Source organism: Muscardinus avellanarius, assembly GCF_963383645.1.
Source record: "Muscardinus avellanarius genome assembly, chromosome: 7".
Taxonomy (NCBI): domain Eukaryota; kingdom Metazoa; phylum Chordata; class Mammalia; order Rodentia; family Gliridae; genus Muscardinus; species Muscardinus avellanarius.
In genome coordinates this window covers 93131536-93157000 of record NC_137793.1, presented here as the reverse complement: position 1 = coordinate 93157000, position 25465 = coordinate 93131536, and the positions used below count along the sequence as shown (strand labels likewise).

General features: G+C 37.0%; 1 protein-coding gene across 3 annotated transcripts in view; it reads right to left on the bottom strand.

Annotated features, from left to right (window-relative positions):
- Positions 1-18779, bottom strand: part of KCNT2 (potassium sodium-activated channel subfamily T member 2) — a gene marked incomplete at both ends in the record, with an annotated part of 363001 nt that extends 344222 nt beyond the window's left edge. For all 3 annotated transcript variants that reach the window (XM_080699605.1, XM_080699606.1, XM_080699607.1), the window contains one exon: positions 18685-18779. In XM_080699605.1, the coding sequence (XP_080555731.1) occupies positions 18685-18779 (95 nt within the window). The remainder of the gene's footprint in view (positions 1-18684) is intronic.
- Positions 18780-25465: the final 6686 nt, after the last annotated feature.

Here is a 25465-nt window from a genome sequence, read left to right as displayed (position 1 = left end):
GTTTATTTAAATTTCAATGTTGTTTTAATAAAAAGAAATGTCATGAATATCTCACAGAGAATGTGGCCACAACTCTTTGATACTTATTTTTAGAATTCAATGGACTCTCCATTGAATTTAGAACTTAGTGGCTTAAGTAGGTATAAAATGAAAATAAAATAAAGGTCCACTACAACACTAAGACAGCTCAAATTCACCTGCTTTGACACACTAGCATGCTCTACTGCTCCCAACTATCTAATTCACTCCAGAGAAAAATTGATTCATCTTTTCACAAACAGTTGAGCTCTCTGGCTTAATGCCTGCCTGGCTCTTGCCTTGATAAGATAATGTGGACAAATTACAATCATCATAATCATCATAATCAATACTTGAAGAGCTTTTCCTGTCAGTTAAGGCAGAATGAGAGGCACATTCTCTTATTATTAATCTAAACTGCCATTTCAAGAGGGAGTGACCTTTGAATATCTCAGATTCTTCAGTTAGTTCCATTTCTGCAGGGTATTTGAACATGGTATTTGCAGTATTTGATGTGTAGTATTTGTAGGATTCAATTGAAATGTGGTATTCTGTAGTACTTGAAAGTGGGTTAGATAACAAGGAAAAGAAACAACAAGAAAACAAATATCAAAAGCAAAAGCTGGCTCTCTACTATATCAAGTGTATTCCATCACACATGTGAAGACTTACTTGCAAAAATAAAAACCTAAATATCTGTGTGCATCATTAGGCTTTCCTAGGGGGCAATGTTCTTTTACAATTTGTTAATTTTAGTCTTTTAGCGAAACTAAACACTTTATTGTAAGCATTTTGTTGAGGTTTTTTAAAAAGCAGTTACTTTATTGTTAGTGTTAAAACATGCACTTATTGTTAAAATATGTCAACTTCCTTGTTTTGTTCTTTGCTTATTTTTGTTTACCTAATTATACAAATACACAAAGATATAATACTGCATAAGGAAAGCGAAAGAGAGGAATATAGTGCCCTGTAGTCAACCATATTGTAAATATATTTTACAGTGATGAAGAAGCTGTATAGTTACGGTAACAGACTAATTTTTATCAAGTAATAGTAACACATGGAATAACTATTGTGCATTGAAACAACATTTTTAATGCAATAAGGAGATATGCATTGAAAAAGACTCATATTCTTACTCATTGACAGGGTAATTTCACATTTAGGAATTTATTTTAGGAAAATCACAAACAAGAAACCAACAATGTCTATAAACAACAAAAGGCAAGAATGTAAAAATATGAGCATAAAAGCAAGTATTTGCCAACAACAAGAAGAAGCAACAAAAGAAAAATAACACTTCACATTATGGGCTATTATACTATCAAAAATAGTGTTACAAAAATTTACTTATAGACATATTACTAAACCTTTAATGAATTTAATTAGGTCTACTTAACAGTATGTTAAGTAAAATGGGCAACTAGCAAATCAGTATTTTCAAGGCAATATTTCCATTTGTATAATACTTCTAGTCACTAAATATAAAATTATATATTAATTATATATATATTAGACACACACGACATACAACCTGATCATATGTATTTGTGACACTTATTTTACTCACTAACACTTACTGGATTTGACAATCTTGCACATCCTGATATTCTTGAGTCTTGCTGGGTGTTTTGGGTAAAACAAACTGTCCCTTTTATTCATGGTGTCAGTTATTGAACCTAAAGTCTATCATACTCATCCCATTTCATTAAGAGAGCTCTGTAATTTAGGCATATTGATTTCTAAATCAATTTTATTAAACATTACCTGGAATGTGCCTCTACAAACCTCCCGAAAGCTATCTTCTAAAAAAATAGAATGATTCTAGGATTCCTCTCACTCTCTTTATTCCAAAGTCAGGGTAAATGTTTGTGTAGCCAGTGTTGTTTTTAAAAAATAGCGTTGCTCTCTCTAGGCCTAGGAAAAATGCTAAAATGGATATTGAAAGAAATAAGATGAAGTTTATTACTAAATGTCAATCTTTCATTCTTTTTGCACTTCTGATCAGTTATGGATCTTCCTTCATTTAACTATGCCACGCAACCAAAAATATAAAAGGACTAGGGGAAAAAAGAACCATATAAAAATTGCACATCTACCATAAATGATCAAAGAGATCTGCTACTCGCAGACAGCATCATGTTTATTGATGAGCAGGACATAGTCTCTCAGTGTATTCGTTGTAAGAAAGAGAAATAGTACCATAGCTACTGTGATACAGCCCAGGATTAGGTGACAGATCCAGCTTCATCCTCTTCCTCATCCACAAGTCTCCCGCTTCCCCTCGCCCTCTGCAGGACCCTCAGTATCTTCTTGATTACTTTTCTAGATAATTCAATACATTGTCATCAGATAGGGGGGAAAAAACACCTTTTCAGTGAAAGGCTCCACTCACTTGTAATCCTAGTGGGTGCTTACTTTAAATTTTTTTAGATAAGCCAGACATGGTGGTGCATGCCTGCAATCTCAGTGCTTGAGAGGCTGAGACAGGAAGATCACGGGTCCAAGGTCAGCCTCAGCAAGACTCTGAGCAACCTAGGGAGACCCTGTCCCAAAACAAAAAAATAAATAAAAAGAAGGGGTATAGCTCAGAGGTAGAAGGCCCCTGAATTCAATCCCCATATCACCAAAAAAGAAAAAAATGAATTTTTTAAAGTAAAATCAAGTTCTTGCTTCTAACTGGAGATTCTAAAGATATCTGAGAGTAAGGCAGAGTTGACTTAGCTGCAGTTTACAGAAAAATTCCATTATGCACACCCCTCATCAACAAAATTCCCCAACCTCCTTAACATTTCTATGATTAAGTAATGATTTTGTTAAAAGAAACTTTATGCAGAAGACTGAAGCATACCACAGAGACAATGCGGAAGGACGTACAACATCAAAACTTCTCTCCAATTCTTCCTCAAGGATTAACCACACTTCCAAAGTTCATGTTCTTGTCATTATCAGTATCAATGTCTTACCTTCTTTAGCTCACTGAAGTAACAATGAATCTCTCCACTCACAAAGTATTGTACATACTTCTTTCCTTTTTCATTTTTTTCTTTTTTTTTTCAGTACCAGAAATGGAACCCAGAGGCATTTTACGTCTGAGTTACACCTGCATCCCTATTTGTTTGAAACAGGGTCTCACTGAATTACAAAGGCCATCACTAAGTAGCTGAGGCTGTCCATGAACCAAGATCCTCCTGTCTCAGCCTCCCAAATGCTGGTGTTACAAAGGGTGTGCCACCATGCCCAGCTACATACTTCTGAAATAATAGTTCAATAAAAGCCAAAACACCATTTCCCTATTTTAGTAATTTTTTCTACAAAAGAAAAAAATTCTCTTTCACTTGTTAGTATAAATTCTATAATGTTCCAACCTACAATGAGGTGCAGCGTTGATATTCACATTTACTGTTTTCAATTGAGTCCACTTACTGCATTGTTTTAGTTGTTGTTGTAGTTTTAGTGATGGTGCTAGGGATTAAGTCAGGTCCATTCTACCTCCAAGATACACCTCCAGCCCTGTTTTGTTCTTTCTTTTGAATGGGGTCTTGCTGGGTTGTTGAGAGCCTCACTAAGTTGCTGAGGCCAGCTTGGAACCTATGATCCTCCTGTCTCAGCCTCCCAAGTACTAAAATTAGGATTTTAGTATTAGGATTACGGGTTCTCAAGTATTAGGATTACGGGTATGAGCCACCACACCTGCTTGGTTTTTGTTTGTTTGGTTGTTTGTTTTTAAGCATGTCCTATGTAGGATCTCGGCTTTGGACTGGCATTTACCATTTTTTCTAAAACATTAATTCTAATATATAAAATTTACTTTCTTTCCAAAACTCTCTTTGCAAGGAGATTTTTCCATTGCCCTCATTTATGTCCATACATGAGTGTATCACTACCAACCTAACTAACATAAAGAGAGTGAGGAGGGAGGAGGGGCTGGAATTCGGAGAGGAAAATAATCAAGTAATGTCTGAGAGTATGTTTGTATCACTTTGAACCTCACAATGAGGTATAATAATAAAGTGCCAATAAAAGTATAAAAATACAGTCACAAAAAAAGAATAGTAAAAGCATAAGTTTTAAAATAATGTTCAAAGACTTGGGACATGTTTGATAACTGTCAGGTGCATTTCACATATTTCTTTATTCAAGAAAATCAATATGCATGCTAACAGTGAAAAATGAAACAGATGCTAAACTATCAGAAGCACTGTTTCCTAATAAGAAACAAAAGGATGTTTATAGGATTTAATACAAAGGGGAAAAAAAGAACGCCACTCTGCTCATCCAGGGAAAGTACTAGGATAAGTACCAGCACCACTACCTGTTTTCCAGTGAGGAGGCCTTGCTCACTCATGGCTCCTCCCCCGGTCTCCTGGACAATGGCAGGGCTGGCTGCCCAGCACACTAACGCTATTCACTGAGAAGCTCCCCGTGTGAATTTCAAAATTCACGTTAACAGTCATTTGAATTGTCACCGTATGAATTATGGACTGAAGCACATTCTCAGCTTTGCTATTTCCAAAGGAAAGCTCCTTGTGAATATTAAAATAGGTGTGGGAAAGACATTTTCAAGTCAAATGACTTAAACCACAATACCTGAGTTTAGAATAAGGATTGAAAAACAATCTTGTTTCCACCAGGTAATAAAAACACCTTGGATTCAAATGACTTCTTATTTTATTATAATAATGTATGTATGTGGCACCTATGCATATATTAATAGCTACAAATATTTTTTTCTTTTGGTAGTATCTTAAAAAAAAAAAAAACTGGGGATTGAGCAACCTAGAGGCATTCTACCTCTGAGCCACACTCCCATTTCTGTGTTTTGTTTTTTTTTGGAAACAGGGTCTCACTAAGTTGCTAAGGCTAGCAACCTGGGATTTTCTTGTCTCAGCCTCCCAGGTACTGGGATTACAGGCATGTGCCATCATAACCAGCTAAAGATTTTGCTTTTTTTGTTTTTCCAGTGCTGGGGATTGAACCCAGTGTCTCACATGTGCGAGGCAAGCGCTCCACCACTGAGCTACATCTCCAGCTCTGTTGGCAACATCTTGCTTAGATTATAGAATTAAAATTCCTGGCGCCTGTATATAAACCACATATATTAAATAATGGAGGAGGAATCAAAATGAATCGAAAATGCATCTTTTTCCTTAGAAAGTTCTATGTTATGCCTACAAAATCATGAGCATAAGTGTAAAATGACACAATGGCACTGAGAACACATTGAGTAAGGCTTAATGTGTTGAGCAGTAGTTTCAAACGTCTCTGGTTCTGCACGTAGTTTAGAGTCTGGTCATGAAGGAGACGAGGAGATGCAGCCCAGCCTCAGAGCACAGCGCGATGGAAGCAAAAACACTGTTGAAGCAGATGTCGGATGTGAGAGGAGGGAGTGATTACACTTTAAGGAACATGTTAGAAGAAAAGTCAATGAACGAAAAGCAATGTTGAGCTGAGCACTTTAAATTTCACATAATAAGCACTGGTGACACAGGTTTTCAAAACATGGATATTTTATGAAAAAAAGCATGTTTAGGAAGACTATGATGGAAATACATAGGCTTGAATGAGGCTTAAGATGGGCGTTGGGAGATTATTAGATGTGGGATACATAAAACAGAGTTGGAATAATGAGGTACACTGGCAAGTGCTAAGATAATTTAAGGAAGAAGGGATTAAAATCTATTAAGAATGAGTAAGTGTCCAGGTGCGGTGGCGCACGCTTATAATCCCAGCATTTGGGAGGCTGAGACAGGAGGATCTCGGTTTGAAGACAGCTTCAGCTACTACTTAGTGAGGCCCTTTGCAGCTCAGTGAGACCCTATTTCAAAATAGAGAATAAAAAATAGGGCTGGTGGCATAGCTCAGAGGTAGAATACCCCTGTGGGGGGTGGGGAATGAGTGGGTGAAGCTCAATAACTAAATCAAGCTGGAAAAGTATTAGAAAACTACTCTGAAGTTTTGAGATGATCCTACTGGGTGGTAATAGATCGATTAAGTTATGTAAAAAAATGAGCAACTCAGAGTTGATTATAATAATTATGAAATTAAATATAGCTCTGTGCATAGAGATATGTGTGTTTTTAATCTCTGTAAGTAAAGACATGTGGGGTTATAAAAAACTAAATTCAGGATACACTCCAAATCTTAACAAGGGTATTAAATTGTATGTTATTTACTCTGCCTATTTGTTAATATCATAAATATACTACCAATTAATCCAAAATAGGCAAGGAACTAAACTCTATCACAATTCAAGCCTGTGTTTTGGTTGGCATCCTAATGGACCTCCACTACAGATTATCATACTAGCTCCAGATATACTTCTATGTCAGCTTCTTGACAAAGACAGCAATTTCAATCTCTTTATATTCATAAGAATATCAAGCCATGGGTATTTAAGAAGCATTTAAGACAGAATGCACGGAAGATTTACAATCTATCAGTAGCCTCGTATGTTCCTTTTGTCTTTTGTTTTTTGTCCTACAATTTTTTTTTTCCTACAAGATCCATCTAAACTGCCTTGATGTGTGCATCCTACAGATTCACTTTACGCAGCTGATTCTTTCTAGTTGTATCAATACCTGAGAATGAGACTGTTATAAAAGTCTTATAATATTTGGTGTTCTTTTATGATAAAAATCTAGTAAGTAAGGACATCGTACGCTAACCAAAGCAACTTCTTTTACATTACACTAGGGAAGCTGTCTTTCTCCTACGCTGTTGGCTTATTTCTCTTCCTATGAGACTGATCGCATCGTCTTTGCTCTAACTTTGTGACACATCTCAGCAACTATATCAGAACTCATGGAATTCATATTTCTTACCAACTTTATAACTGACTTAATTTTCCACATACTATTGTTTTGTTTTAATGTATTTTCTACTTATTGTGTGCTTGCTATATTGCATACATTTCTGCAAGGTTTTGAAACAGGTGAATCATACTAATAGATTGGCCTAAGTATAAAGCATAAAACAAATAATTTCACAATTAAACTTCATAATATGTCCACAAGTGAACCTTCATTATCATCAATACACTTGTCCACAAAAATGAATATCACTTTAAGGAGTAGAAGAACAATTATAAAACCTCAAAATCCTACTGAGAAGAACTGAATGAAATTTACAGTCATCACAAGAAAGATAATTACTGTGGATTAACCAAAGTAAGAAAGAAATTACCCTGGCCAAATCTTCCAAAACACATATATTAAGAGTCTTAGTAGTTTAATAACAAGACATTACATGATGCTTTTACAATTCATACATACTCAAAATTTATTTATTTTCCATGTTTTCAAGTTAACCATTATGCTAAGCTATTATTTTATTTTATTCCCCAGAAATTAATTACCTTTAGCCTATTTCTAATAAATAAAATAACACCCCAAATCTCGGGCCTGTTATTTTGCTAAAGCTTCAATTTCAATCTTATTTCTCCAGACTGTCATATGAACACTGTTGTCTATGCAGAGAAAAAAATGAATGTTTTTCTTTTGGAAAATATTACAGACTTTGAAACACCATAACATTATTATTTTTTTTTGCAGTACTGGAGATTGAACCCAGGGACATTCTACCTCCAAGTTACACCCCAGCCCTATTTTTTATTCTTTATTTTGAAACAGGGTCTCGCTGAGTTGCAAAGGGCCTAAGTAGCTGAGGCTGTCCTCGAACCATGATCCTCCTATCTCAGCCTCCCAAATCCTGGGATTACAAGCGTGCACCACCATACCCAGCTCATGACTTTCTTTTTTGAGCATTGTCATTGCAATACTAGCTTAGGAGAATGTAAAAATTTTGTGATTTTTTTTCTCTTGAAAATCTTTTACCTTTGTTTACGTTTTGTACCTTCTATTATTTATTTATTTATTGACTTAGTTTTTATTATTGGCACATTTTAAATGCACAGCATACTAGTGTATAGAGTGCAGTTGTTCTGTATGCACACAGTTCATGAAGCATCTCCCTCTGAATCCCTCCTCCGCTCCTCTTCCCTGCCCATGTCTTTGATATTGGAACTGGTAGTTTAACACAGCATTTTCTATGAATTTATCTTCCCTTCTTCTTCCCCTAAGCTCCCTCCATTACTCCATTAGAGTCTCTGCTTATCTATCTGAGATTCTCTTGTTGCCCAATTTCCATCCAGTTTCCACTATGAGAGAAAATGTACGTCTATGTTTTTTTCTTTTTGAAACTGGCTAATCTCACTTAGCATAATTTTCTCAAAATCTATTCATTTTCTTACAAGTGACATAATTTTGTTCTTCTTATGGCTGAATTTTGTTATTTAAATAGCATTAATTGATATTTGTAAATGTTAAAAAAAACTATTTGGTAAGCATATTGGATTCTGATTCTACCTCTTATGAGTTATATACATCTTGGAACAAGTTGTATATATCTATACCTTGGGCAATTCATTTATAAAATGGGGACAGTAACAGAATTTCTCTGAGATGGTATAAACATTAAAAATAAACATAATGTGCTTAGCACAATGTTTGACACACACTAAGCTCTTAGTAAGCATTCACTGTCATTTGATAAACGCTAAGTACCACAATACGATCCCTTTAAATCTTATCTTTTACATATATAAGTAAGAGAAATACACATGAATTCATTTGCTGGGAGATAGGCAAGATATAGAAACAAAATACTAGAAGCTCTTCTGCTTTGCCAGTGTAATCACCACATGGTGTGGCAGTGACTCAAATCATTACCATCAGTGGTGCCTGTCCAGCTTGCTGACCACCCTATGTGATTCCTAGGGCACTGAGTAGTATTTCAGTTTTTGACAGACCTGAGAAAGCAGGCTGTCCATTTAAACCACACATCTGGCTCCTGCTGTTAATAACTGCTTGTTTGCAATATGTGGACAATCTAGGCGTTTCCCGGTGGGGAGTTCAGTGAGGTTGAAATGTGTTAATCTGCTTTATCCCTATTCACACACTGATCTGCAAGACGGGTTAAGTGTCCCTTTCTCATAGCAAGTCATCATTATGATTCTGTGGAACTCCAGAAAGCCAAGAACAAGCAGCCCTTTATTTCCTAGATTCAATGCGGATTTTTTTTTTTTTTTTGGCTTTGTAGGCACAGTCCATTTCTTACACATATTTACATACTGTGAAAATTGGAAGTAATACAACTCTGAGTTCAAGGAATGCATATACAGAAGGAAATGCTTCTCAGCTTCTGAAGTAGTGGCATAATTGTAATCCTGCTAAAATCACTGAAGCACAGGTTGGAAGAGAGGTCGAGCTAAGACTCTAAAGAGAAAAAGGGTCAAGAGTTAGAGATCTGCTCCAAGCTGCTGTCCCTTACAGATAAGGCCAAGCTTGGCAGTTGGGTTTTCTCTTTCTCTTTCCTTAACTGCTTCTATTTGTCAAAGAAAATGAAGATAAATATGATCATCATGAAATTCAATTCAAAATTATGGAGAGAAATCTCCCTGCCCTTGGTCTCCCTGAAAAGCCCATCCTCTTCTGCCCATACCTCAGATCTCCTGCACTCCTAGTTCTTTAGCGACTAGGGCTTCCCAGACTCTAACCTCTTCACCTCCAGCTCTAAATCAATCTCCTCTTCCCGGTCAAAGAGACAAATTTAATACCACTGGTGCGTTTACTAATCTTGTTTACGCAAATGATTTATTTTTCCAGATATGAACAGTGGTTCCTCCTTCCCTTGAAATTATAATACATCTGTGGTTCTCTTTATGAGTCAGCTGGTTATGGGAGAGGCAAGTTCAGAAATGCCTAATCCATAACTTTGCTTCTTTCTGTATAAACAAGTGCAAAAACTCCAATGCCATGTTTGGTGTTTTCCTCCCTCCCCGTAGTCTAGATTTCTATTCCTCTGCTTCAAGCATGCACAGGATCCCTTTCCTACCTGGGAGGTATGCAATCAAATATCCAGTGGTTCAGAGTCTCCCAATATCCAGATGCTGGGCAAATTATGAGGCCAAATACACATGAACAAGGCTTGAGTTTGGGGAGATAGGGCATGGTTGGGTACAGGGCATGTGAGGAAAACTCAGTTCCCAAAGAATCCTGACTTTTGTTCTGTAATACACAAATGCTTAATTAAGAAAACTACAGTAACATAATCTATAATATTGGAAAATTGCCAGTATGAATGATTATTTTAGGTAATAAGTAACAATAATTGAGTTCAGCTGATGAAATACACTCATGATTGTGAAATTTCTTTGGTATTTTCTTGGTTTCTGTGTTAATTATATTGAAGTACAATAACTATGAACATATATTAGGTTTGAATATTTAATATGGGTTATATTAAATACATGACAGATTAACAGTATTTTATGTTTTACTTAATTGCAAGAGTAAAAATCACATCTATGCACAACTTGTTCACAAAGTTTGTTCATTTACTTACAACTTTAGGAAGTTTGAATATGACTAGCAAGTCTCTGCTAATTTCTGGCCCTGCTTGTCCAACTCATCTTTATCTGAACAACACAATATGCAAAGGGACTGCAAGTCCCCTAACTTCACTGTGCCCCACCTACAATTCCAACTGAACAATTGTGGCTTTAGACTGAGGATGCAATTCTGTCGGTGCTCTAGTGTCACCTTTATCTTCTTTATTTTGATCATCACTTTGGAAACCTCTACTGGGATGCTCTGTGAAGCCCTCATGTATATTCTGCTGCTCAGACCTGTCTCCTGGACTCCACACCCACACTTCCCACTGTCCACTGACTTTCCTCAGTTCCTTGAAAATTCCTTGTTCTCTCCTTCTGGCAAGCTGCCCTTTTGACAAGCTGCCCTTTAGTCTGAAATATTCTTTTCCCCCTTCACTTACTAGCATCTTCTTATCTTTAGATCTAAATCTCAGCATAGATTTATTTGAAAACATCCCAAATCACCCTCTTATCTACCAGACTCAACAAGGTCCTCTAATCCTGCTCTCTCATAGCACCTAGAAATTTTCCTCTACAGCCTTTCAAAAACATATTTAAGTCTATTTTTGTGACATTTTAAAAATATGAATGTCTGTTACTACTACCATAAATTCCACTGTTGTTGGAACTACATCTTTTATGCTATTGATTTTACCCCACTGCTTGGTGTATTTCCAGATTCTTGTTAGTTGTTTCACACATGCAAAGAAATGATGCCCATGGTATTGTTTTTTTGAGATATTTTTAAATGAGTAGAGTAACTATGAAAGGGAAAGGACCCAGTTCTCCACAACTCTGATAGAACTTTCTTCATGGAGATGTTACTTAGCAAAAACAGAATTATCTTTACTGATATAGTGATTATTGTAACCTACTTATCATGATGGTATTCCACTAATTTTATACGAATCTTTCCAATTTTCTGACCCAATAAGTTGGGTTTAATAAAAATAATTTTGCCACATGCATTACAAAAGAATATAAATGATAAATTTTCCCATATTGCATTTTTATTCCTAGATGTTTCTAATTTTTTTTATAAGATAGCTACATTCATATCTATCCTACTTTCAAAAAAGAGCTGAGCAGATACTTTTGTTTTGGATATGCACACAACATTTCCTATTTACTACTTCACGCCATTTACATACATATCTTTATTTGAATTGCAGCTTAATAGATGTCTGAGGATTAAGGTCCTTGAGAAAATAAGTTTTTCATGACCCTTGAAAATATCCATTATGCAATCAAGAACTGTCAAAAGTAAAACTAATTGTTTTTCTGTATCATTTTCTTTGGTTTTAATTATTTTGGCAATGAAAATTTTAAATACTAAAGAAAAGCACTAGTTTGAAAAAGTCTTAGTAAAGAATATTACATATTGCTTAGAAAAGGCTAGATTAGGTCAGGCACAGTGGCTCATGCCTGTAATACCAACTACTCAGGAGGTAAGGCAGGAGGATCATGAGTTCAAGGCCAGGCTGGGCAAGGAAGCAGAACTATATCAAAATTAAAAATAAAAAGCAGCTTGGATCATAGCCCAGTGATACAGCACTGGGTTCAGTCTCCGGTAGCACCAGGGGAAATATAAAAGGTCACACAAGTTATTGTTGAACTGTAAGTACATAAACCAATTAGTTAAATTTTACTGTAAAAGTCATTTATTTTTACTTTATTTTCTAAACATAACTAAAACATACTTGGTGCATAAGATAATACCAGCAAAACATAAACACACTAATAATAAACAGATTAACAATCAATGACAAAATGGTTTATGAATTTCTAAAAACATTTTATAAATAAGGACATGAATAATAACAGTCAATAGAAACATTGCATTTGTGATTAACATCAGCAAAATAAATATAGCCATGATCTAGCTACTGGTAAATGTTATTTTATATATTGTTAGTTCATTTTTTATGTTATTTGAATAGTGAATACCAAAACTCTAAGTATTGGGTTTCACTAAGCAAATGCTCTACATCCCCAGCCCTTAATCTATTTTTCAAAAGTTGAATTACATTACTAGCAGAGAAGAAAAAAATATAATTTTAGTCCAATTAAGCCAGTTGGATTTGTTTCTTGGCCATCTTCTGAACTATATTTGCATCCATCCTAAGTATTTTGTTGAGGCTGCAGGTGACTATTTAGTGGAAAGTATAATCTCTTTAAACTCTTCTGTATTTTAGGTGGAAAATAAATGACTACATTCTAACTTCCACAGTCCAAGACTTATTACATGTGGATGTACTTTGAAAAGTTCAAAGTAAAAGACTCACAGAAAGGTATTGCTAAGACACAACCAAATACAGAAAGTGGGTATTCAGTAGTGGTTAAATGAGTCAAATATTTTAAAGTAAATTTTAAGTAACTTGAAAAATCACATTTCAATTTTACTTATGAGTTACTCTACACATTTCAATTTTATTTATTCAAAGAGAAAGAATCCTATGTGTTTTATAGAACATATCAATGTCTAAATTCTTGGTAGCTACTGAAAATAATAATTATTAATGCATTTTTCTATGTTATATATTGTATTATATGCTATATAAGTACCAGAGATTTAACTCAGGGGAATTCTACCTCTGAGTTGTATTCCCAGCTGTTTTTATTTTTATCTTTGAAACAGGATCTCACTAAGTTACTGAGGGTGTCACTAAGTTGCTGAGGCTGCCCTTGAACATGCAATCCTCCTATCTCAGTTTCTCAAGTACTGAGATTACAGGTATGTGCCAGTATGCTCTTGGCTACAGATTGTGTATGTGAAGTCATTTTTTGCACCAATATCTACTTCATTTCTTAATCTTTTTATTGCTTTATTTGCAGAATTTAACTTAGTATAATTGACAGTGCTAAGAAACACATTATTATCTATATTCTATTTTAATGATTAATGTTAAATTTAACAATAAATATTAAATCATTTTCATATATAATTGCCTAACTATGGCTTATTCCATAATATAACCAAATCATAATAAACCACATATCATTCAATGAATAACTCTCAAAATATTTCCAAAGTGTATTTATTGACCCGATCTTACAAATTCATAATAAAGACAATCAATGACAGCTCTTCAAAGTAATATATAATTTATTACGGGTGATAAAATTATAAATGTTAATTTATATAAATGATCCACATGCCAATGCAAAACTTTTTTCGACAATATAGTTTTGTTATATACAATAATATATTTTGTCATGTATAATACCTAAATGTCCACATACTCCAAAAACTATTCAAATATTTCCTATTTTATAAATATCTCTTAAATTGTTGGCTGATTGATTTTTACTGTTTGTTCAAAAACTTTTAAGGCTTTATTCACAGGGAATCTTATTGCATTTTTTTAAATGCCAACTATAAAACATGAAAGATATGTTTAAAGTTACTGGAGTTGAAAGGACTAGCCTGACTTTTGAAAATAAAAATGGTCTTAAATAAATAAATGGCCTCTTCTTCTCTGCTACAACTGAGAATCTTCCATTAACAGTAATGGAAATTGTGACAGTTTGTGCACCGTGAGTGCACTGTGTCCCAATCTTTAAAACTACTAAGTCATGGTGAAGGAGGAGAAGGGCTGTAGTAACTGTCTCAAGGTGTTTAAATCTGAAATGTACCAGTCTTCGGCTGCAGAGGAATACTTTACATATTTATTTTTATAAATCCTAGAAATACTTAAAAAGAAAACAATAGCTTCTAACGCTATAATGAGTCTGCATACCGCAGAATGGCTTCCACATGAAACCGTTAGTCTATCTCTTCTCACATCAGTGTCAACCTTAGAATAACAATGAAGATTAAATATTCTATGTATTAGATTCAAAATGCATTGAATACCTTGAGTCATCTCTATCAAGGTGATTTGGGCTACTTTACTTTTAAGCCATTGCTGCATAGATAATCAACAATTGATGTATGATTTCTTTGGTGATTTTTTTTTTTCAGTACTGGGGATGGAACCCAGGAGCATTCTACCTCAGATCTACACCCTCAGCCCTATTTTTTATTCTTTATTTTGAAACAAAGTCTCACTGAGTTACAAAGGGCCCCAACAAGTAGCTGAGGCTGTCTGCAAACCGGTCTTAGAAAAGAAATTCTACAAGGACACCATCATAGATTAAGCAATACCACCAATATTCCAGAGATAATTTGCCTCTAATTATATTAAAGACCACCTCCACATCAAGAAGCAAGCACAATTTCTTTTTTTTTTTTTCTCCCAAACCTAACTTAATGAGGATCTGAGCTGCAGCAAGCATTCAAGTATTAGATCTATGGACTAATGGCCATTAAAAACACTTACACAAAGCATTTGAATTGTTTTTACTCAGGACGCTAAAGAAATAAATGTGCATCGTGTATACAAGAGACACCCCCAAAGCATAAGTAATGTTCTACTTACCAGCTCTCAAACTTATTACATGGCCTCAAAGAACTAATTTTATTAAATTCTTTGCACTGATGTGTGCCTAACTCTGTTCCCTTATATTCTTCTCAAAAGGGATATCAGAATGAAAATTAGAAAGATAATTACATAAGGATGGCATTTAGATAATGTATACCTGTATATATACATATATATAATGAATATATGACATATGCAATGCAGATCTATTTCATATATATTACATATATACACACAGAGACTTATTACATATACATTGCATGTATGTGTGAGAGAGGGTATTTACTTCTTTACTAAAAGGTAGCATAACATAAATTTAAGTGACCTATCTATGCAAGGTTATTTATTTCACAGAAAATCTGTGTATGGTATACACACTTTCTGTATCCTAATAGTCTCGTTAATATTTTCTCCTTATTAACCCCTTTCCTGCGTCTATCATAGGCCTCACTTCTTTTTCACATACCAATCAAGCATGCCCTAGAAACATTTGACTGAGGATTACTAAAGTGTGGAGCAAGGCAGAAAGAATCTACTTTCCTATAGTTGGAACACAATTTCCTCAGCATCTCTAGGATGTGACTCTAGATAAAGAAGGCAATCACCTTGATTCAGATTCCCCCAGAAGCCTATCTTAAGATCGCAGCATAAGTAATTTATTTAAAAACTGAACCCAGAAAATACCAGTAGGGCAGAGGAAAATTGGAAGCCAGTACAGCCTACAGTATTAAGCCAGTTACCACTGGGATAACTGGAGCTCAGTCCCCTTGAACATAATGCACAGCATGCTTTGATAGATCACAATCAAGAAGCAATGAAACTAAGGTCCCTGTTTACTTTGGGGCTGTGCTATGCAGAGACCTGGAGCTGGCACTGGGGAGGAAACCTGAGACCAGAGGTATTCCTGAGGAACTTGACCAAAGCATTTAATGAACAGGTTGGTGGAAGCACTCTATCTACTGCTAGGTACTGGCTTTCTTCCTCACCCATGTAGGAATTGAGTCCAAGAAGACAACTGTGTAGAACAAGATTGCTACTTAGACTTAGTTATAAAGTAAAATTTTTATCTTTATTGAAGACAAAAAACATGACTTTAGATACAGCATTTTAATTTTGTATTCTGAAAATAATAAAGGAAGAAGAATTCCAGGGTGCAGATCAAAAGCAAAGAAGGGAACCAGCATTTAATGAGAATTCAAATTATGCTAGGTGCTATAAAATTATTCCTATAAATGCAAATGGATTGAAGAGAAAAACTTAAGTTTCATTTTTCTAAGAGTTTCATAAAAATATTAGTTGCAAAGAACTGAGCTTAAGTTGTATTTATCCTAAAATACACTACTCAAGACAAATATTTAATCTCAGTTACCTTGTCCCTAAAATAATATATTCCACTCAGGTATTATCTGAAGATTGGCTGAGATAACAAAGACCATAGGTAAGGCACTTGGCAGTACTGATGCCAACTCTAGTCCTTTACCTCTCCATCTTCCTTCTTGCCACAATTTTACAAGGTAGATAATTATGTGACAATTATTCCCATGATAAAAATAAAATCACTGAATCTCATAATGACTGAATAAGTTGCCCAAGAGAAAATAAGGAAAAGACTGAAATCTGAATCTCTCTTATTCCAAGGATCATGTCTTAAAGATTAACAACAAATGAACCCAAAGTAAATATCAATTTTTTATGAAGTCCTAAAGTCATTAAAATTTTTTAATGGCTGAGCATTTTTAAATTTTAAATATTTAATTTTAATGGCAAGTAGGGCTTGATTTTTAGGTTCAAACTGGGCTAGCATAAATTTTATAAGAGTAATTTAAAATGTGCAAAACTTTTGATATAGCTGTGATTCATTTAGGTAGTATTTAATTATTTTTGATTTTTTATTGGTGCATTGTAGTCATACATCTTAATGGAGTACAAGATGGTAGAGGCATACATGAACACATTGCTCAATAAGCCAGTATCCAATTTCCACCCCAATCCTTCCCCCCTTCCTCCTTCTCATGTTTGGCTTAGTGACTGACTATGATGTTAGTGAATGTACATCATGTACATTAGAGAATTTCCCTCTTCTCCCCTCCCATCCCCCTCAGTTGGGTCACCTTATTTGCTCATCTATAGCTTCTCCTTCTAGAGTCCTCCGATTATCCCTTTTTCTCTCTAGCTTGTACATATTAGGGAGAGCATCCAATATTTTACTGTTTATGACTGACTAATCTTACTTAGCAAAATTCTTAATTATTGAAATATTTCCACAATGTCTTTGGAAAAATGAAAGAAACAGTATGAATAGTTAGCATCTTGGATATTATATATAAAAAACCCTCCCAATCATCTTGGTCAAAGTACATCCTTCATGTATTCAAACCATCTCACACTTTTTACAATGAAGATTTCTACTCTACTTGATGATTGTGATGTCCCAAAATAAATATAAACCGAGTCATTATGAACACTGAGATGCTAAAAACATTTATAAGTGTCAATTAGCATTGCAAATGTATTTAAATATTATTTTAATTCAGCTAACCAGAACACTTGACTTTGCAATCATTCTGGTTAGTACCTCAGGTATTTGTTTACAAAATACACACTTTTGCCTAAAAAGAAGACATTTAATTAAAATACTATCCTCTCCAAAATATCCAGGTCCCTTTACATTACTAAGGTGACACCAAGGAAGATGCCCATAACAGATTTCCAAGAAGAAGTCGCCAGTGAATTGGGATAAAAGTTGATATTGGAAGCTGAAAAGATGAGGAAAAGAAATTGAGGGTGTGTTGCCTGGTGGTGAATGCAGAGGGGATTTCAGATTGGACCAACTGTGACTCTATTATTGACTCCAAATAGAACATTAATGCCAAACCAACTTCAGGAAAACATTTCAATTGAACTGAAAGCTTAGTCAGTACATCCAGGTTATTTAAAAACAAAAATATGGCCAGGGTTCCATGACATGACTATTCCAGAAAAGACTGAATTAAAGAATTCACAAAGTGTACTCTTTAAATAATGACACAGAGATAGCCAGAAGAATTTCCTAAATTTCACTCAACAAAGCAAAATGTTTTTATTGATAAAAATGCATGGGCAATATTTTGCTACTAAATATTCTGGTTTTGAAACTTACTTTTAATTTCAGAACATAAACTGCTTAGGTTAAAATTATACTAATGATGGAAAAGCATCCTGCTACCCAGACACCATTATCAGTAACAGTCACAATCACCTGTTCCAAGTAAACCATACCTACGCCAAAGGTTTGCTATTTTCACTAACTACCTGTTACATATTTAAACTCCTGGAACTCCCAATGTCTACACAGCCTATAAATCCCAGCGGCCAGTAGACACCTAGGCAAGATAACACTGACGACCAGTAAGGAGACTTCAAGTTTCTAATGTGCGTTTTCAATCAACTTGGATACGTTTGCGAGGTGGATGAACCACGCCTAAATAAAGAAAATAAAGAGAATTGCTTGACACTGGTGTCCCGTGCCATTTGGATGTATTGTAACTCTGAGACTAGCCCGAAACGCACCCGAGCAAAGCACAGAGAGACAAAAGAATACGCACCGAATAAATGCAATAAACGCGCTGCAAGAATAAGAAAGTCGAGAGTTCCTGGTGGGTAGCAGGTGCTCCATAGGGTCAAGATGGAGAGATGCATCAGAGTCCCTTTCACTCCCTCGCGCAGAGTCTCCGTTTCCCTCTCTGCTCTCCCCCTCCCCATCCCCAGCCCTCCCGCCTCCGACCCTGTTTCAGCAGCAATTGAGAAAACCACAGGCACCAGGCCACTCACCTGTCGTCGTTCTGCCATCCTTGGTCTCCCAGCAGCAAATCCCGAAACCTGTACCTGGGAGGCAGAGGGGGCACTTCGCTTTCCAAATCAACCATCCTTCCTCAAAGAGTGGGAAACATCAAACAACAAACGAAGGAGAGGAGGGCGACGGAAAGGAAAATGTTGGTGGGGGAGTAGAGGGAGAAGATTACTAAAATGCAAGGGCCCAGAGAGCTGAGGGCGAAGGGGAAGGGGCGGGGGGGAGGGGTCGGTGCGAGCCGGAAGCTGAGCTCCAGAGGGGCCCGATGATGCAAACCCAGCCCAGGAGCAAAAAGTCTGGCTCCGACTAGAATCGGCGCTGCCAAGGAACCGCCCCCAGGATCGGCACCGCCTCTGGTACCCAGGACTGTGGGTGGGGGGTATGCAAAAGTTACTTCCCCCGAAAAAAATAAGAAAAAAAAGCGTGATGCCTAGACAGGTTAGAGGGATGGGAGCGTGGCCCGGTGATGGGGAGGCACTTTCCTAAGAGGCAGGTGAAAGATCAGCTCGCTGGGGCATCCTCGGGGATACTGCTCCCCGGGGCGGGCGCGCACCAGGCAGAGCTTGGGAGGTGGGAGCTTAGATGGTGGGCTTCTCCCGGCGCCGCCAACCCGGCTCTCCCCGCACTCGTCCTCCCCAGCCGCTGTGAGGGCCCAGCCAATGAGCCTCCCCCTCATTAGCATATCAGTGACGGCATGGGGGTGCCTTGGGGACGGCCTCATTAGCAGATTCAGGGGCTGCAGACTTCTCTGGGAATCCGGGTGCGGGGTGTTTGGAGCATCCCTAGATGCCTACAGCTCCTTAGTCTTGGTCGTCTTCAGCTCGGATGGGCGGGGTGAAACCTACAGGTTCCTGGAGAGGGAATCCCAGCTCTCAGCCCCTGGAAAGCCCCATTTTTTTTTTTTTTTTCACTCGCATTCTGAAAAAAACGGAGGTATTTCCCGGGTGTAGGGGGAGGGATGCATGGCCACTTTAGGCTGCCACTTGGAAGGGAGCATTTAGATGACTGGGAAAGTGCATTGAATCTCACTGAGGATTAGGCAGCAGTATTACTAGGACTGCAGGCAGTGCTGGTGGCCAGGGTAGGTTTCAGGTTGCTTCACCTCAGCTTTAGATTTGCTCCTACTAGTGGTCCCCGGGGTCAGAGGAAGAAGGGAACCCAGGGGCACAGTGAGCTTTTCAATATCAAGGATGCTTAGATGAACCTGCTCTCCAAAGTCTAGCTCTATTTGCGCACAGCTGTTCTTTCCTTCAGGGTCGGTTTCATCAGGGCGCAGACACAGAAATACTTAAGCGCTGACAGTCTGGGCCTGAGGAAACAGGACAATCTCACCAAGCTGCCCCTGCCCTCACTAGAATCTCACATTTGCTTAGAGTAACAAGCTCATAATGAAAATGATCCAGCCCTGGGAGGCAGTAATCAAAGGACACACAAAGAGACTGATTTACATTATGATGTGAGGCTGTAATGCACCAATAAAGGTATTAAAAAAAAAAAAAGAAAGAAACAGATACTGAGAATACCTGTGTGATGACACACCTGTTAGTGGTGAGGTCAGGAACCATGAAGAAAAGGTAGTAGGCCTCTAGCCCCATATGCAACCTGCCAGGGGAAGGGAAGACATAGGGAACCATCAGAAAGGATAACCTATATAAAGCAAAGTGGCTTTTAAAAATATTTTTCACTTATCAAGGAAATAGTGGTAAATTTAGTAGATAACTCAGGAGAAGTCACATAGCAGAGAGATTATCAAGCTAAAATGCAGAAAGAATTCAGCAAAAGAGTGTAATGTCGGATAAAACGGGGTAAGCATCTAAAACTGAAGAATAACAATGAATAACAGAAAGACAATAGTTGGGCCCCTTATCTTCACCTTCAAACCCTAGCTGTTCTTCTAGACCCATCTCAAATGCATATCCTTCCGTAGGATAAAGAAGGAAAGCCTTCTTCCTTTGAATTTTCCATGCCCCTTTGAGTATTTTGCTTCTTATACTTTGACCTGTTGCATGAGTATCATGCACTATTCTTAAATCATTTCCCCTCTCCACAGGGTTTTATCTTGCTAGCAGGATGCCTTCCAAACAGCAAAATATTTTCAAATTTGTTGACAAGTATTTAAGACTATCAAACATAGGAAATTAATATTTTCACATTTGCTTTATTTTCAGTTGTGAATTTGCTTATGGAATCATCATTTAGATGAATTTTTGTAATCATTTTGCCCAATGAAAAAGTTATATCATTGCATTATTAATCTGTGCAATAAAAAGAATATCTGGCTTATAATTTAGAACTTATCTGCTATTAAGTTAGCTCTAAGAAACTTATTTTTTAAGTTTCAGGTTAATGTTTATATTATTATATTTTTACATTTTGGACAACGAACACATCTGAAATATTTACAATCATTAACAAACTCAGGAAGAGAACACAAAAAGAAAAGGATGGAACACATAGAAACTTGACATGCTGGAGGTATAAAGTAAAGCAATATTTTACTTAAAACTGCCCACCTTATTTTATACCTTTCTGACAATCTGTGTTAATTAGCTCTGAGGTGTCCAGATAACTGTGTAGGAGAAAGCACATAATTAAAAAGAAAAGAATAGCCAGTCATTGCAGGACACGTTTGTAATCTCAGTTTTTGGGAGGCTGAGATGGGAGGATCGCAGGTCTTGCGTCTGCTAAGCAAGCACTCTAGCACTGAGCTACATTCTCTAACTTTGCAAACTTAAAAGTAAAAAAATCTTTATATTACCCGGGAATGGTGGCACATGCTTGTAAGCCCAGTATTTGGGAGGCTAATACTAGAGGATTGTGGTTCGAGGACAGCCTCAGCTACTTAGTGAGACCCTTTGCAACCAAGTGAGACCTTGTTTCAAAATAAAGAATAAAAAACAGGGCTGGGGGTGTAGCTCAGAGGTAGAATGCCCCTGGGTTCCATCCTCAGTAATAAAAAAAAAAAGAAAAATCTTGATATTAGGCTACTCATGTCGTAGATGCTACTCAGATACTGTGTAGGCAAAAGACAGAACGGTTCACACCTAATCAGATAACATCCCTAAGATTCTTATCATTTCAGTGTGAACATGTTCTCTTATTTATTTTCAGTGAAGGTCTACTAAGTGGTTATTATGACTTGAATTTCTCAGAGTCTAATGGGTGAGAGAGAGCAAGAGTATAGGATAGACCATCCAGGGTGTCCCGCAGAATGGGATGGGCCACAGTTGTGACTAGTACTGTGCCTCTACACTAAGAAGCACGGGAAGACACCTAGTTCTGGTTTTGGACAAGCAGGGAGGCTTTCTGCAGGAGCTCCCTTCTATACTGAAGAACAGAAAATGAGTGGGTGAGTCTTAAAGGAGAGAAGGGGCAGTAAGTGTTTGCATACAAATAACAGTCATAAGAAGGTGTGAATCCCAGCAAATGAAGAATGAGCATTTAATTTCAGACGGGATGCATATTCAGGTGGGCAGAAAGCAGAAAGGGAGGGAAGGAAAATGAAAGGAAGATAGGCTGCTCTGAGCTGTCTTTGTTTACTAAATATCATATCTTAGTGGACTTGTAGACATGCCAACAGGTTGAAGGAACCTCTTCAAACAGGTAAGTAATGAAGCCCACCCAATTCCTATTTTGTAAAGACTGCCTGGGAGCAGTGTAATTCTTTGGCAGGGGAGACAAGAAGGGAAGGAGGGAGACCACTGTGAACTCTATTTTGGGAGAAATATGCCAACTGTCTGAAATAAGACAGTAGTTATAATGCAGATGGAAAGCGGAGGACAGATTTATAGGATATTAAAAAGCTAGAAAGTGTAGGACTTGATGGGTGAGAAATTGAGTTAATGGGGAGTGAAGAATCGCTGACACTGTCCAGGTCTTCCAGGGTGAGTTAGTAGATGGAGAGTAAGACCGTTGGGTGATATGAGAATACAAAAGTAGGATTGAGTGAGAAAGTGATTTTACTTGGCGCCATCTGCAAAAAAGGTCAAATGGAGAGTGCCAGAAGGTTTGAATATGTGTGTGTGAATATTGGGAGCTAATACTTGTCCAGAGATATAAAAATGGGAAGTGTCAGTACCCAAGTGGCTGTTGAGACTGAGGAACGATAAATGCACTTGGCTCTTACGCTGTGATAGAAGAGGAGGGCAGAGACCAAGCTCATAAAGACGACTGGGGAGAGGAGATAAATCAGCACAGTGAGAGCAGACCCAAACAGGAACTCAGCTCCTACTGCCAGAGGAAGGAGACTTGTGTTCCTCTGTTTTCCTGATTCCTTTTCTTCCTTGACCTTTTCTGGGTTTGAGCGAGAATAGATTCTATCTACAGGAATAAAAAATTAGCAAAACCTATCCTGTATTCTAAGCATGTCCAGTTAAATGAGACAAATCTTTTCTTTCTTTCTCTCTTTCTTCCTTCCTTCCTTTCTTTCTTTTTAATTTCAGTATTGGAAATAGGAATCAGTAGAGAGAAGGTGAAAAGGCAGAATATCACATTTGTTTCTCAGATTCCACGAAGAGCACAGGTAAGTAATATGAAAGAATCTCCATCTAGAGGTTTATTAAGATATTCCAGTGACTAATATAATTCACCCAATATTTCTAGTAATTTTTGGTAATTGTTCTAAGAAAGTTTCTCTATGGTGAAATATGTCTATGAACGTATATGTCTCACTTTTGTCTTGTTCTTCATCTGTCTTTTGTAATATCCTTTATAGTAAAATATTAAACGTAAGGAAATTGTTCCAAAGATACATAAGAAATGGTTAACAAATTAATCAAGCCTGAAGAGAAGATTGCAGGAACCTCCAATTTACAGCCAGGTACTCAGACACACAGCTAAAACAACCTGGGGTGTATAACATAAATCTGTAAAGGAACAATTAAGGTTTTATCGTATTAATTGTATTATCTTCTGTTATCTTCCTGTTGCTTCCTTACCTTTTCTCATAGCTCTGTCTTAAAACAAACAACTTATTCAATATCAATCTTTTGTTACTGTCGCCGTCATCGTCATCATCTTCATCATCATCATCTCTACTGTGGTTTGAACCCAGGGGCATTCTACCTCTGAGCTACTCCCCCAGCCCTTTTACATTTTTTATTTTTGAAACAGGGTCTCACTAAGTTGCTGAGGATGACCTCAAATTCTGTGATCCTCCCATCTCACCCTCCCAAGTACTGGGATTAAAAGAATGTGCCACAGCGCCCGGCTCCAACATCACTCTAATGATGCCACGTAGCACCTCCATTTATCGGCTTCCAAATATTCACTTTTGACTGAATTTGGGCTGGAGGAAGAACAAAGAGCCAAAGAGCAAATTATTTAATACCACATGTAACTCATTAAACTTTTCTTTTTTTTTTTTTTTGGTGATACTGGGGGTGGAATCCAGGGGCTTTCTACCTCCGGGCTACAGTCCCAGACCTATTTTATATTTTATTTGGAAACAGGGTCTCACTAAGTTGCTGAGAGCCTCACTATGTAGCTGAGGCTGGCTTCGAACCTGTGCGATCCTCCTGTCTCAGCCTCCCAAGCGCGGGGATTACAGGCATGCACCACCACGCCCGGCCTAATTCAGTAACTTGTAAGCATGCTCTTCTACAATATAGAAACCACACACACATCACTATTCTATCAACAAAACTTATATACTCTTGTGAGAAATATTCCAGTTTTTATCTTGTATCTTCCCATCCTTATGTTCTTAGTATCTCAAATTCATTTACTTTACAGATGGAAGAGAGAAACTCCATTCATTATATTTCTTCCACATTGACCTTAAAGCAAGTAATCACTAATAAATTTTGCCTTTTTCACAAAACTTGACAATAAGTGGACAACTAACAAGTGTTCAATTGGGAAATGAAAAACTGAATATGTATATAGACTAGGTCATAGCTAGGTCATAGCTTTGAGACTCCTGAAGTGAAAAAAGCATGCAGCTGCTAACAACAATGGAAAAACAGAGCTACAGTATGAGTAGCAATTATGTGCCAAGTAATTTTGTTAGAAGCCTTACAATGTCTGAAGGAAATAAATAATATTGTTCCAGTTTGAAAAATGAAAAAAATAGACTCAGAAAATATTACTCAACTAGAAGATGCTAAGTCAAGATTCCAATATTTGATTTGCTGACTCCCCATTGCATTTTCTTCTCAATGTATATGGAAAAAAAGTTTGTGTTCAATAACCAGTAGATTTTGGTGTTTTCTTTTCTTTTCTTTCTTTCTTTCTTTTTTTTTTTTTTTTTTTTTTTTTTTTTTTTGGTGGTTCTGGGGTTCCTGGAAACCCTTCTTCCTCCGGGCTACCCTCCCAGACCTATTTTATATTATTTTTATTTGGAAACATGGTCTCGTAAAACAGCGCAGCTGGCTTGGAACCTGCGCCATCCTCCTGTCTCTGCCTCCCAAGCGCAGGGATTACAAGCGTGCGCCACCACACCCGGCTACCTACTGGTATTCTAAGTTACAAGATAAAATTATAGATGTGCACTACTACTACTCCCTTACTCATCTAGTAGCCTCCAGCCTCAATTACTTTGTTTTGTATTATTAAAAGTATGTATTTGCCGGGCGTGGTGCCGCACGCTTGTAATCCCCGTGCTTGGGAGGCGGAGACGGGAGGATCGCGCAGGTTTGAAGCCAGCTGCTGGCTTAAGAGACCCTGTTTCCAAATAAAAAAGTATAAAAATAGGTCTGGTAGTGTATCCCAGAGGTAGAAGGGCTTCCAGACACCCAGTACCACCAAAAAAAAAAAAAGTAT